This window comes from Vigna umbellata, chromosome 1 (genome assembly GCF_029865625.1).
Source record: "Vigna umbellata cultivar VRB3 chromosome 1, Vumbellata_1.0, whole genome shotgun sequence".
Classification (NCBI taxonomy): Eukaryota; Viridiplantae; Streptophyta; class Magnoliopsida; order Fabales; family Fabaceae; genus Vigna; species Vigna umbellata.
The window spans coordinates 86,176,491-86,192,886 of NC_142165.1; the positions used below are offsets into that span (position 1 = coordinate 86,176,491).

Here is a 16,396-nt window from a genome sequence, read left to right on the forward strand (position 1 = left end):
TAACTTTAGTCGAATGTCAACAACTTTAAAGTTATTCAATTTAAAAGCAATAAATAGATGGACTCATAGAAGTTTCATCGAATTGTTGAAGTACTTAAAGAAGATGCTCACCTTGCATGTTCATCACGAAAATTTGGACAACTTAACATCTTAAACATAATAAAAATGATATTTCAAGTTCATATTGTGTATAAATGATTAAATGTTTTCACCTATTTTCCAAATCCATAGAACAGTCTACCTCTTATTGAGTTCCAATGAGTTCAATCTCACCCTCTTCAAATAGAGTATAGAAATAGTAACTTTCTTGTTGAAATATTTTAATCTTTAGTAGATTACCATCTATCAAAAGTATATGTAAATCCTTTTCCCATAAAGGTCTATCTTCCATGAGAGTAATTTTGATTATAGCAGAGTTGAATGTACACATTCAACTCTCGAAAGCCAAAATTCAATACATTGTAGAGTGGTCTTTATGGAAATAGGGATTTATGTCCTCTTTTAGTAGTTGGTAATCTACACATTAAAAGATTTCAGCTAAAAAGTTACTCTTTTGGAGCTCTATTAGAAAAATGTGAGATTGAGCTCATTGGAACTCAATAAAAGGCTATTCTTGTATTGATTTGAAAAAGAGAGAAAAATGTTTAATCAATTACAAACAATTTGAAGAAATGTCATTCTTATTAGGTTTAAGATCTTAAGTTGTCCAATTTTTTCATGATGACCATGTAAGAAAGACATCTCCTTCAACAACTTCAATAATTTGATGAAATTTCTATCCATCCATCTATTTATTATTTTTAAATCAAATAATTTTAAAATGTTGACAATCAACTAAAGTTACTACATCCTAGGTACAATTGTTACTCTAAATCAGACTTCAAGAAAATTATTTAAAGAATAAAAAGAAATGTGTCTCAAAATTTTCTTAACTTTCAAACTTACTTATTAACTAACTTACAACTACCTGTTACAATCTTATTGACAAATAGTTAGGTCACACTTTAATAACTGACTTTAGCAATATATATATCCATTGATAAATTTTGGTATGTCTCATCATGCAACAATATCTATCACTAATTTTGTTGGTAATTTGAAATTATTAAGTAATTTTTCTCCCTTATTAATCTTTTTCAATAAATTATGTATTACTATAGTAATAGAATTGTTTATAAAAATATTATATGAGTATATAAGTATCTATTAATTTTAGTTACGAAAATATTTTAAGAAAATATTAAAACTCTATTAATTTTATAAAACTGTCTTTTCAACTTACATAAAATTGCCAACATATTTCTTTAGAAGCATTTAGAGAACTAATTCCCAACTTTTTCATGCATATTGATTTTAGATATAAGATACAAATATAATAAAAGAACTTGACAAAGATTAATAATGTGATATTCAGTGATATGAAACTGCATCACACCTTTTTCATTAGGTTCTTAGGTATGTTGAGTAGGGCCGACTTAAGGCCTAAGTAACTAAAGATCTTGCTTTAGACCTTTAAAAAAAATCTTCAAAAAATAAATTTTCTAGTATTAATATACTTCAATTAAATTAATTGTAAAATTAAGTTTGAGAATAAAATGTAATTAAATTATTATGAGTGATTGTAAAATTTTTTGGTATTAAAAATAATATTTAATCATTTGATACAGTACACAAATTTTTTAAATTACCAACAGGATCTCATAAAAAAAATTGTTGGTAAATTTCAATTATCAACGATTTTTATTGACATATTTTAAAATTGTAATAATCAATCAATTTTATTGATAGATTTGTTACAGACGAAAAAATTTATCGATAAATCTATCAATGATGCATATTTCATTTACTAGTGAAATTTTTCGTTCAAAAAAAATCGTGTATTACCAACTGAATAATCTATCGATTAAAAAAAGTAACAAATTTTTCGTCTAAATCTTATGATCAATGTATAAACCTAAAAGTCTTTATTCATCTTCACCCACGCCATGCAACCCACCACCATTGAAACTTAGGCCAAGCCTCTTCATTTTCATATCTTCTTCATATCCAAACAATAAGACCATTAAACTGCCATTGGTCGAGACACCACACTCGTTCTTCATGCCTGACCCCTTTTCAATATAACCAATGTTTTACCACACAACACCTACCAACATGTAGAAGGAAAGCAAAAAAGGGAAGAGGAAAGGAAAGGAAAAGTGAAGTGTAATCATGGTGGCAGTAGTGCTACAAGACGATGGCTCTTTAGTGTCGCTAGACCTTGAGCTAGCATGGGAAGCATGAGCACAACTTTGAATGCAGTGTTTTCTATGTCACGTGAGTGCTAAAATCAAAGTACAGAAGGAATGTGTTGAAGTTGGCGAAGCGTTCAACGATGACCAACTTGGCTGGCGAAGGTCCTAACCAGATAAGTGACTTGATGAATGTAGGGTTCAATTGTCACATGATTTGGTTATGGGGGTGTTTCAAAGGTGTAAGCATACTAGGAAGTTGACTTTTCAGTTCTTTTGTTGTGTGGGCAAGAGACCAGGGTTTGCTCATGATTCCAAAACTTATAACTTCATGAGAAGTGCTTTTGGATTAGGGTTTAGGGTTTAGGGTTTAGGGTTTAGGGTTTAGGGTTTAGCTTGAGAACGTTGGTGTTTCTAAAAGGATTTTTCCTTCAATAATTATTGATGGATATAAATATTCGTCAATAAATGTTACCAACTAACTTTTATCGACGAATTTCAGTCTATTGAAAATTCGTCAAAATAACCTTGTTACTAACATACTTTTAACGTTTTCGACTAATTTTAGCTGTTAGTAATACCTATTTTTTCGTAGTGATAACTTTTTTCAATAAATCATAATTTTATTTAGAAAAAAGAAAATGGTTAGTATCTCCTCTTACTAATGAATTCTCATTTATATCTTCTTCTTTTCTCTCTCTCTAGGACTTCTCATCGTTTATATTTGGTGATTCCTTTTTTTCTTGAACATTACTTTATTCACTGGTTCAATTGACACATTAGTTAATACTAATTAGTCTTTCTTCTTGGTTTAGAGTTCTTCTTTTTAGGACTTTGACAAATTTTATTCCTTTAGTTATACCAATCTTTTTATCCTAATTTTTGGTTAATATATTTTTCTTTTTATTTGTATTGCTGTTATTTTTTATTTTATTTGTTCAACTTATATTAGGATATTATGATTAGAAATGTGTTCTTTTATCCAATTTTGTTTCTTTTGTTTTTCAATTTATAGATTTCAAGAGTTGGAGGTCATTTGTGATGTTTAATTGTTATGAGATACTCTTTACAAGCTTAACGCTTTCATTCTTAAATGTTTTATTATGAATATTGTAAAGGTTTTTTTTGAGTTTAAAATAGAGCTTATTAAAGTTCTGCACTGGACTTTTTCCACTTTCCTTCAATTTTGAATTTTGCATACTTGTTTTGGTAATTTATTTTACACTCGAAACATTGTATTCATTATTTAGGAACTTTTTGCTATAGAGTAAATTTTATTAATTGAAGGATGATGTGATATTACTAGTGCGGAAAAGGCCTTTAACGTTACCCTTTAGACGTCTGACCACCAAATATCCAACGTAAAAAATGACTGGTGAGATGTTGTAATTACAATTACTATTTAGACGTCGGCTGAGGAGGTCCCTAACGTCTAAAGAATAATACACACCGACCCCTACAATTGGACGCCAAAAATAGACGAATGAATAAAAAATATTAATATTTTAATTGACTTTAGACGTCTGGGTTCAAGGTGCCTGACATCTAAGACCTATTTAAATGTCGGGGCCAACCATTGGACTCCAATAAGGTAGTCAGAATTCCAAAAGTTACTATTTAGACGTCCGATCCCGCCACACTGACGTTTGAAGTCTTATTTAGACATCGGTCCTCAATCCCCGGACGCCAAATTGCCTGAAAAAGTCATTGTTCCATTGTCCTTAGATGTCCTTAGTCATAGTGACGTCTAAATAGGTCTTAGATGTCGGCCCCTCCTAACCCGGATGCCAAATGTGTCCACTAAAATTATATTTTAAACCCTTTAAACGTCGGCTCGGGAGGGCCAAATGTCTATAGTCGTTTAGACGTCGGCTATGAGGGGGCCCAACGTCTAAACGTCTGCTATTACCAAAACCGCGAACGCGAGGCAGCAGTTACGCGTACTTAGTGTTCATCATCTTCCTCGCGTTTTCTCTCCACGGCCAAAGCTTTTGAGGTTCGTTTTCTCTCTTTTGCACCGTTTAAAATTAGTTTTATTCCGATTACATTACTCTTTGATGAATTATGTTCCATTTGAACCGATTATAATGCGTTTTCGTTGCATTTTGGTGCAGTTTTGTGTGTGTCCTTAGCCGACGATTTTGAGTATTTTTGGCCGACGATTCTTGTGTTTTTTGGTGCACTCCTCCATTTCCCTTCACTGTGTTTTTTAATGGTGCACATGCAAACGTATAATGGATTACAGAGCCAAGATTCATTCAGGACATTAAACGTTGGTCATCCACGATCAGACGTCTATATAGACGTCTGACCTGTACTATCCGACGTCTATATAGACGTCTGACCTGTACTATCCGACGTCTATATAGACGTCTGACCTGTACTATCCGACGTTTACATTGACGTTTCCCAATAGGACGTCGGTGCGGGATCAGACATTAAAAGCCTTAAATAACAGATGTTAAAAGTTTTTTTTTCACTAGTGTATGATATTATGTTAATCAACATTGTTTGTAGATTATTTAAACATTTAAGAATATGAATACAGAGGAGTTCTCACTTCACGTTCTTTCATACACCTCCAATATTTCATTGGAGTCTCTTAGAATTTATGTTTGAGTCCAACTATATCTATATCTGCAAAATCAATTAATAAGAAGAAAGTTGTTCCATTTATATTATAATTTAAGTGAAAGAGTTTTCATCTCCCTTTCAAAATAAGAATGGGATAACTTGAACATGACATTTGTAGGATTAGACAATTGTAATTTCAATGTGAATGCACATTACACTCGAGAAGAACAAGAACTATTTTAATTGTTTTTATTAATAATTAATCTCAAAATAAATTACGAAAGTTTATGACAATTTAATAAATAAATTTGAATAAAAAAATTAAAAAATAATTTTTATATAAAATTAAGAAACATTTAAACATAAATTATTTTATTAGTAAATAAAAAAACTTACTTAAAGGTTTTCGTGACCTTAATACATAATATAAGTAAGTTATCATAAAATTTACTTTTACAGTTGATGTATGAAACATTCGAACACTTAGAATCAAATTAAAAAACATCAAGTTTATTAGATCATTGTTAACGAACCTACGTCGAATAGATTAGATTCGTCGGAACTACTTTTGACAAACATCAGATCTCAATCCTTATGAAATGATTTATTTTAATTCTGCCAAACCCTTAAACCATTCCTGATTTGATCTGCATTTGTATCCACTTTTTTATTTTTTAAATTAATAAATAAAAATTTTCATAGTGAACTTTAAACTTAACTCAATTCTAAAAAACTAATTTGTATGATAAGATTTATTCCACTTATATGTTATAACTTAGTTTTATATTTCTAATCGATACGAACTTCGAACAATATTAATTGTAATTTTAATATATACATTTTCCTTGTGAAAACTAAAAAACTATCTATAACATTTTTCCAAAGTTCTTTATTTTTTTCTTTAGTTCGTTTAATCCCCTGAAAACTAACTCATCGATATTCTAGTATTCAGATTCCTATCGGCCAAAAAAAAAGCACCTGAATACAACATCGTTGTCTCTTGTTAGTACGTAGTTAAATGGGCGGTCCTTATCTGTTTACTTTTTTAACTTCTGTAAATTATAAAAATGTCATTTATTTTTATTATCAAAATTTTTAACAGAAAATGAAAAGCATGAAAAAAAAATATTGTCAATATTTCCCGAAGAAATATTTGATACAAAATAATATATAGATTTAAAACAAAATTATATTTAACAGTCAAAAGAATAATAAAACTATAGGTAAGATTGGAGTGTTTTAATTGATATACAAGCGATTTAACAATCCATTCAAATTTTTCAAAAAAATTTAAAGTCCCAAATAAACAACCAACCATAATCACTAAGAATAAAAGTGACATCTTTGTAATTACAAACAAAAACAGAAACTATATATAATATACATTAAATGTTTGCTGGCTATTGGTTGTAAGAGAATAATTTAATAGATATTTCCTCGAGTTTTTTCATCGAAAATAAACACAAGTTAGAAGTTTTTAAAACATCTCAACTCACACAATTGAGCTAAAGTATTAATTTATTTGCTTTAATTATTGCAATTGCGTCATCTTTTATCGTCTTCAATGATTATTTATTACTTAAATTTAACTTGCTCAGGAAAGTTATTAAAATTTGAAAACAAAGAGATGAAACGAAGTCGATTAGAACAATGCTCCTCACGTCACAAAGGAATTGCTTATATCCCTTGTTACAAGTGCAAACTATAAAAGTACAAAACTTCACCTGACTCTAGATTCTACAGTTTAGCTCTTTTACAATATTGAAATGAATCTAGTGCGTCGAGAGCAGATGTCGAATCACCGCAACAAGAAAAAACAACTAGTCGATTATTTCAAAAGTTCCTTAAAAAAATGTCCAAAATTTGTCACCTTTTATATTCCAAACTCGATCCCACCGCAGAGAAATTTTTTCAAACACCATGAGTGCAAGTTCTTATGGTTTCCCTATCCCAGCATCGCTTTTGCCAAGCGATGCATCTCCCGAGTGGAACAACAAAGCAGCTAATGCATGGCAACTAACGGCAGCAACCTTAGTGGGCCTTCAGAGCGTTCCTGGGCTTGTGATCCTGTACGGCAGCATAGTTAAGAGAAAATGGGCTGTGAACTCAGCCTTCATGGCCCTGTACGCCTTTGCTTGTGTGCTCATTTGTTGGGTTTCATGGGCCCATGGCATGGCATTTGGGAATGAGCTTTTGCCATTTGTGGGAAAGCCCAACCACGCTCTGAGTGGGAAGTTTCTGCTTGCGAAGTCAAGTGCTGGGTACTTTCCAATGGCTGACTTCGTGTTCTATCAATTTGCTTTTGCCGCAATCACTGTTGTGTTGCTTGCAGGGTCTTTGCTGGGGAGAATGAACTTCTATGCGTGGATGTTGTTTGTTCCTTTGTGGCTTACCTTCTCTTACACAGTTGGTGCATTCAGCATATGGGACAAATATGGCTTCCTTGAGGGAAAAATAATAGATTATGCTGGTGGCTTCGTCATTCATTTATCTTCTGGCATTGCAGGTTTCACAGCTGCTTATTGGGTAACCCTTCATCTTTATCAACACTATTACTTCTACAAACTATAAGTTTCTACTCACAAATTACCATCTACAACTTCACTTAACTAGTCTAGAAAAACTTTCTAGTTAATAAGTGTGGATGAATGGCAGGTTGGTCCAAGAATTTCATACGACAGGCAAAACTTTCCACCAAACAACATAATTCACGTGCTGGGAGGTGCAGGGTTTTTGTGGATGGGTTGGACAGGTTTTAACGGTGGAGCTACTTTCCGAGTGGGAGAAATTGCATCGTTGGCGATCTTCAACACCCATCTATGTACTGCAACAAGCCTACTGGTTTGGCTTACATTGGACATGATTGTATATACCAAGAGCTCAGTCATAGGAGCCGTACAGGGAATGATCACTGGCCTCGTCTGCATCACACCAGGTGCAGGTAAATATATTGACCAATGATGCTTGCTCACTCATAACCATACCACTCAAACCGATCAAAAGTTAACTGTGTTATTCATATAAAAAACATCCTCTTTAACCTTGTTTTTTTCCCTATGTGAGAAGGCTTGGTGGATTCATGGGCAGCAGTATTGATGGGAGCTTTGTCTGGTTCCATTCCATGGTACACTATGATGGTGTTACACAAAAAATCAGCATTCTTTCAGAGTGTGGATGATACATTAGGAGTCTTTCACACTCATGCTGTGGCTGGTCTTCTTGGGGGTCTTCTTTCTGGCGTGTTTGCAAAACCCAGGCTTCTAAGAATAATGTATCGCGATGATCAGTATGGCCCAGGATTAATCTATAGTTTTTCTAAGGGGGAATCAGTGAGTGAAGGGTTTAGGCAAATATGGTACCAGTTACTTGGAGCAGGTTTTATTATTGTTTGGAATGTAATTGTTACTAGCCTGGTTTGTGTTCTTATAAGCCACATTGTGGATCTTAGGATGCAAGAAGAGGAGCTTGAGGTTGGTGATGATGCTGCTCATGGAGAAGAAGCATACGCATTGTGGGGTGATGGAGAGAGAATGAGAGTTCCTCTTCGTCTCCATATAAGTCCAACCATTCCTTCTCTGTGCCGGCGAAGGTTTTCTATTCCTCTCACCAGGAACCAAGAAGAGTAGTGTTGCATTATACTTGGATTCTGGTTTTCTTATGCTATCAGTTCATTAATAGAATGAAGCTATTTTTGCAAGTATCATTTACTTGTTTAGTAGAATTAGCTTATGCAATTTGCATCTTTTTCAAAGACACAGAAGAATTGAGGTACTTTCAAGCTCCTGTCTTCATCATGTGAAAAGTACAAACTCATCAATTTAATAAACTTTAGACTTCACTACTGCATAAGACAATGAAATCCACTTTGTACTTTATTTCGTACATCATCTTTTCCTTCTCAACTTCTTAAAGGAATTTACATTTATAATAGCTAGGTAAACATGAAGAAGACAAGTCGTTCAATGTTTTACACCACAACTTTTTATACGTTACTTTCAAAAATCAACAAGTCACATTAGAAAAAAAAAAAAAAGAACTTATGATTGACTTTGGGATATTCACGTTCTAATTGAAAATTCTTTCCACGAGAAATTTACTTCAATAAGACAATCTATTCTCAAATACTCTAATAAATTATGTGTTGGTATAATTAATATTACAATCGACTAAGTTAACTCTAAATCAAGACATTAACTTTTTAATAAATAAAAATAGAATTAAATATGTTTTTAATTATATTATTTTTAAAAATTGTTTATCTATACATTATATATATATATATATATATATATATATATATATATATATATATATATATATATATATATATATATTTCATTCCTACACTTTTGTGAAAATTATTAAAATATCATTTTCAATAAATGGTACCTGAAGTATTTACTATGTGACAAATAGAGTTTTACAATAAACTATAATATAACATCTACGTATATGTTGAAAAATATATTTTATATAACTTTCATAAAGTGCAGATATTACCTTGATACCAAAACTCATCATCTAATGTTTATATCGAAAGCATAACATTTATAATTCTGATACCACTGTTTAAATATATAACAGAAAATAAATTCATTCACAAGTAATAAAAGATATATATGTGTCATTGTTCAAAACTGTAAAACTGACATCTTAACGAAATGTTTACAAATGAAAAAAAAAATCCTTTTTTTTCTAAAAAGAACTAAGAAAAACTAATTTTTCAATAACTATTCATGTAACATTTTTTAATATTGTGCATTTTTCTCAACAATACATGATGTACTATAATATATTCCCATGACAAATCACGAGTGGAATAGAATGTCCACATAGATCTCGCTAGTAAAGGCTCCAACAATGGCTCTAATACTATGTAAAGAAGTAGACTTTAAACCTAACTCAAACCCACAAAACCGGTTTGAAAGATGAGGTTTGCACCCCACTTATATATTATAATTTAGCCTTATCTCTTTTCACGCCGAGGTATAGACATCTCGAGTGTGAGAGTAAAATTAATGAGTGGTTCGATAGTGGCCCGACAGCGGGTGAAACAAAATGCCCACATAGATTTCGTTATGATAGGCTCCAAGCATGACTCTGATACCAAATTAGAAAGTGGGCTTCAAGCCTAATTCAACCCCACAAAATCGACTTATATGGTGAAATTTGCGCTTCACTTATATATTATAATTTGGCCTATCTACGGTGGATGTGTGAGTTCCAACCAAAACTAACATATAAAAACTAATAACCATCACCTTAAAGGTACATCTTATACTTTAATCTCACATTTATCCATAATTTATTCATCAACGCACACAATAAAATACACTCATTCACTACAAAAAAAAATTGCTAGTTATCTACTGATAATATTAAGTACATATTAAAATTCGTACGAAATTTTTTATTTTCATATTAATATTATCTATGGATTAGTATCTATATATAAATTTGACTTACATACATATTTTTCTGTATATAATAGTAAATTAGTTTGATATCCAAAATTCGTGGATAAAATCTATACGTAACTTTCACGCATTTAGATATAAACTCTTTTTCAATAATACCATTCTATTGGTCATTAATTAGTAGGCAAGTGAAGACACACCTTACCTACATGTTTTACATTAATATGTTGTGTATTGTATGACCGGACGACGCTATGGTAAGAAAGGAAGACGTCCAGCAAGGACGGCCGACCCGTGACAAGCAAAAACCAATCCCGCGAGATTAAAGTAAGTCTAGATTAAGAGTAATGGACCAGGATTGGGCCGATATTAAGACATCACTAATCTTGAGTTCATGCCAAAAACTATAAATATGGGTCAAAGGGGAGAGGTAGGTGATCGCATCTACTCTACATTTATTATTGTTACATTGAATTACCGAACGATTCACCAACTGACTTTGGCATCGGAGCACCTTTAAGAGGAAGTATACCTCCAAACGGGAGAGCGAGACAGGAGACTAGGGAACGAGACCGGACGGTGGAAGAGAGTAAATTGTGAAGATGTTGAGTGACTCGACCTCGTAACCGAAACATATTGGATATTATATTTATTATTATTTGACATATGTTTCCACTGTTATTTAATTATTACTTCATTATCAGGTTATAATAGTAAATTTTTTTAAGCACATCAAATTTAAAAGGAAATTATTCGTAGAGGGAACCATATTTTGTTCCGTATGATCCGTGGATAACTATTTTAGAATATGATCCGTATCTTACTACTTACGAATATGATTAATAAGTAATTACTTACAAATATTGTAATATATGTATCTACAGATATGGTAATATACAGTGATGATTCATAATTAACTAGCTGCAAATTCGATCCATAGTGAACTATGCCTACAATTCAATCCGTAGATATTTGGCTGGCGTTATCTTTCCCTTCAACAAACTTATTAATTAATAATAAGGATTTCTTAAATTGAAAATCTCGTATTTACAATATTATGCTGTTTTAATCATGTAATCATTATTCCCTAAAAGGCTAATATCACCATTATAATGTAACTTCCTTTTATGAAATAAATGTGACAGAATTGAACATGAATTGTTCTGGGCATCTTTCATAATAAGATTTTTCCGATTCATTACGGTGTGTTTGGATGGATGAAACAATATTATAAAAAATGGCAACATTTGAGAATTTTTAATTATGTAAAAAAGGAAGAGGTTTAACATCTTAAAAATTACATTAAAAATGTGTCACATTAACAAGGGAAAATATTTATTTATTTCGATAAATATATTTTCTTACATCTTAAATATTTATTTAACATGATTTTTTATCTAATTAAAGAAAATTAAAAATCAATTTTAGAAAAGAAAGGAATCTATATGTATCTATTAGTTTATAGAAATTAAACTTCGCAAAATATTAATATAATATTATTACAAATTATAGCAACAAAAGTTTTCTTATATAGTGTGGTATGATACAATATATTTTTTAATCGCGATATAAAGAAGTTTATCAAATATATTTTAAAAAGGAGATTTTCAAATATGTATAGAAAGAGAAAAGTAAAATGATTTAAAAATTAATGTAATATTTAATTTTATTAACATAATATTCTTACAAATCATTCAAATAAAAACCATCTAACTTTCCTTTTTTGAATTTGAATAAACTGTACTGATATTGTAGAGATATTTTACATTTATACACTGTTCAAGACTAAGATGGTTAATGGTATAATAGTTATTACTTTGAAACTCATATCCAAAATGATTTTTTATTCATTAATAATAGAAATAAAATCATGACACTAAGCATCTAAATAAAATTAACCTATTTTGTGATTCCAAACTTCGAAAACTGATTATATATAATCATCATCATATCTTCAATTCAGATTTGCAGGAACATTTTCTTTCATTGTCTTCCACAATGAATTTCAACCAAATATTTCTCTAGTTAATTAGCTATCATTTTCATTTATCTCTCAAAGTCTTCTATTTCCAGTGCCTTATTTGTTACCTTAAGTAGCCCTACTTTTGTGATCAGAGATCATAACACAAAACTATATCCATTGAGGTGCATTCATGATGAAGATACTGTCTCAAATCAAAGCCAAGTTGTTGAAGTTTGTGCTAAAGCAACCGGTAGGTTCAGTGGCCTTTCAAAACCCTAATATGAGTCCTGCAGGAAATTTCTCTCCAAGGTTAGGTCGGTCACCACCACGTAGAGTCTCGATTGTTCCAATGGAGATTCGAAGAAATCGTGGAATCGAAAGCATCAGTGAACGAGAGCCTTCCTCCCCCAAGGTGTCTTGTATTGGTGAAGTGAAGGGCATGAAGAAGAGAAAGGTTTGTGTACAGAAAAGGGTTCCAACACAAGAGGGCGATGCTGCTGCATGTCATGAAAAGAAGAAACCTCTGCAATGGATTTTCAAGGGAAGTAGTGGTGAGAGACAAAAACATAGTACGACGGCTTCTGTGTTGGAAGAGAAAGCACCAGCAACCGCAGAGGAATATCCATCGTTGGGTACAATGAAAAATTTTGCCAGTGGCAGTGGATCATTGCCCCGTTTTGAGGTTACATTTATAGAAAGGTAGCAGAAAAGTGAATGAAGTGATTTAGAATGTTGTATAAGAATGTTACTCTGAGTTATTTGCAATGATGTTTGTGATGTTTCATAGATAAAATAGGTACTGTTTTAGCAAAACGCAGTGTGTAAACTAAACTACGTTCAGTTTATAATGTTTGCAGAGTGAAGAATTTTTTATGTGAACTGATTCGAAGTTTCATCAATTTTGAGTTTTCTTTTTGATAAATAATCTTCAATACTACGCATGCCAGATATTTGGTACTATAGAGGAATATGTCTAAGTAAATAATTAATATTTATTTAAAATCATTTTTTTAACTAAGAGGATTTGTCATAAACTATAAGCTATGACGGATTTTGGGAGTATAATATATTTTTATTAATCCCATCACAAAAAGTGATTTAGTAATAACAAACATTTATAACAAATAGTATCAAGTGAAATCAATGATGATCTTGGTGATTATAACGAATTTGGATTTTTTTTTTTTGGTAGTTTCTTTTTTGTGTTATTTTTCTGCCTTGTTTTTTAAAAGAGATTGATGAATACTAATTTTAATGTTTTAAAATTTATTAAAAAGATTTTTAAAGTACCAAATGTATTTTGAAAACACAACAGTGAATGACACTAAAAATCCTGTAAAATATCTAAACTCGATTATAACTATATCACAAAAAATGTCACTTAAGTATGTTAAGCAAGTCCATTCTTGCTTCAAGCAAGTTAAAATGTAATATCCACTAATGTTATGGTACATTGTTTAAAATAAAATATATGACACTTGTGCATTTAAACTTAAGTTTTATATTTTTTTAGTTTAAGTAATACGAATGACGTTATAACAGATATGGAAGAAACTTAAATTTTTTGAAGTGTTTCACTTTAAAACTATGCTTGAACAAATGTTTATATACTAATGAACGTAAGGTGATGGACTTCTTATTTTAAGTAATCACTTCAAGCAGGTGCTTAAATAGGTGCTTAAACAATGACACACACCAAACTTAAGGTTTGTTAAGTACTTTACTGGGAGCATTCTTACTTACGTAAATATTAATGTATAGCTAAGTGAAGTAAATGTATGTAAGATAATGAACTTCACGTTATGAAATAATCACTTAAAAGAGAAATTTAATAGACGGTTAAGCACGACAAATTAAACTAAAATATTTTTTTAAATTTCATTTTAAATATTTATAAAAGTAACATTAGTATAAATATTGCATTTAACTACATAATATAAGCTACATTATAGGATAAAAGTAGTTTTTAAAAACACAGTAATATTTTTAAAATTTTTAACAAAGTATAGACTACGGTTTTTTGACTAAGAGTATAAACTATGGTTTTACGGATAATCATAGTCTTAAACTCTTTTTTTTTTACTAATAAAATGTATCACAGTTCCTTAACTAGTTTAATATCGTAAATAACCGTAGTCATATTGCTGTATTGTAATATGATATATGTAAAATTATAGGAAAAGTAATTTGTTTATTTAAAGTAAAAAGTTAAGATAGTTTATTAAAATTATTAATATTAAAATTTTTGCAATAGTTACTTTTAAAATATGATATTTGGTTATTATTTATTTTGAATATGTTATATAATATTTATAAACTATAAATAAAAAATATAGAAAAATGGTGCCCATAATATGGTTAACTTTGAATATTTAATTTTATTATCGGATGCATTTGTATTTGTTTCATAGATATGATTTAGCAAAGTCTTAATATGGCCAGTAAAATTTGAAATTTTTCGGCCAAAAATTGAATTGTTTGTCCCATTATAATGAATATACACTGTAGTTAAACAAATTAATGAAATTTTAGTTTTACATGAAATGGTAATATTTCAACATAGTTTATTGAATGATTTTATTGTTATGTATTAATTAGTAAGTTATCAAAATAGTTAATGAAATAACTTATTTAATTAATTATGATAAACTTAAAGAATTGAAGTTACAGTAGTCAGACTGCAAGTGATGAATACAATGAATAAAATAATTTCTTCAATGTATATTAAAATGTTGAAATGATGCATTAAATTAAAAAATAAAAATATGTGCATATTATATATTATATATATGATTTCAAACTAATATTAATATATATATATATATATATATATATATATATATATATATATATACGTAATTACTTTATAAAACAAATATATCTATTATCAATAAAAAGATATATTTAAAAGAGTTGCTCTCAATTACTATATATTTTTAAAAGTTTTAATATATTGTAATTTAAGTTTATAATTTTTGCACTTTTGATTGTGAAATTTGTGCATAATGATAACATCAGGTTGGTGTCCAAAATATACAATAAATAAATATGTCTAAATTAGAAACTTCAATAAATAAATAAATAACTATTAAAAAGGAAAAAAGAACATCCAAAATAGAAATTTAGAAAGACTATTTTAGTTCCATCAAAAATAGCATGGCTACAAAAAAAAATAATAAAAATAAAGAGGATAAACTAGCATTTTAACTAAATACATAATATAACTTATAAATAAAGAGGTTTGTCAAAAACCTAACTAAATTCTTACGTTACAGGAATAAATATTGCGAATTTAAGAAATATTAGTGTTTCTATCGACTCAATAATACTAAATAGTACCGTTCAACAACATCCATTCAGTTTCTTTATTTTGGAATCATCCAAAACTATGTTTATTGAAACAATGTCTATATATCATAATTAATATTAACAATTTGATATTATAATTTTATTTATGATAATCATTCTATTATTATTAACTATATTATTATTAACTATTTTGTTATTATATCCTTGAGATAAGTATTATTCTAATAATAACATACATCAATGTTGATCCTATAAATATAATTAGTATTTTTCAAGAAACACTCATACTCACTATCATATCCATAAAAGATCCAAACTCTCTTATTTAGTTGAGCATCGGAAAGTCTTTTGTTGGTGGATCTCTCCTCTCTAAGCAATAAAGAATTCTATTTTGACCATCAAGAGTATTCAAGTCACCACTAAGATCTTGTCACGTATTCGTAGATCCACGCTTAAGATCTCAGTAAGATAATTTGGCGCTCATCATGGAACCGATAAGAAGGTTCTCAAATAAATCATTAGTTCCTTAAGCCCTCCTTTAGGGATGACCAGTCATTCCTTAGATTATGTTCTCAACACCTCAAATGTATGGTGATTAATCCTAACGATGCCACCACCGGTTTTGGAATTGAAACAAATAATATTAAGTTTAGACTCAGAAACTAACGTATATCACCAAATATATTTATTTGGTAAGTGTTATCTCAGAGGATGTTCTTTTTTAGTAGTGTTTTGATGTCTTTTTCTTTTTGACACTGTTTTTTTTTCGGTGGTATATATTTCAAAATATTAATTTTCTCTTGTGTTGCTCACTCTTTTTTCACAAAATTCTAGTTCGTCGTTGTAGTATGGAGAAACGAATTTTGGATTGGCTTTAGGCGCTTTTGAGTATGAGTCTTTTG

The 16,396-nt window shown here is 30.0% G+C and overlaps 2 protein-coding genes across 2 annotated transcripts; both read left to right on the top strand.

Annotated features, from left to right (window-relative positions):
* Positions 1-6,725: 6,725 nt before the first annotated feature.
* Positions 6,726-8,547, top strand: LOC124828771 (ammonium transporter 2 member 3-like). The gene is made up of 3 exons (XM_047302148.2): positions 6,726-7,331; positions 7,461-7,746; positions 7,872-8,547. Exons 1-3 carry the CDS (start codon positions 6,726-6,728, stop codon positions 8,429-8,431), a joined length of 1,452 nt encoding a protein of 483 aa, XP_047158104.1. The 3' UTR covers positions 8,432-8,547.
* Positions 8,548-12,227: 3,680 nt separating this feature from the next.
* On the top strand, positions 12,228-13,037 carry LOC124828770 (uncharacterized). Its single transcript, XM_047302146.2, has one exon. The coding sequence runs from the start codon at positions 12,376-12,378 to the stop codon at positions 12,886-12,888; it is 513 nt and encodes a 170-aa protein (XP_047158102.2). The 5' UTR covers positions 12,228-12,375; the 3' UTR covers positions 12,889-13,037.
* Positions 13,038-16,396: the final 3,359 nt, after the last annotated feature.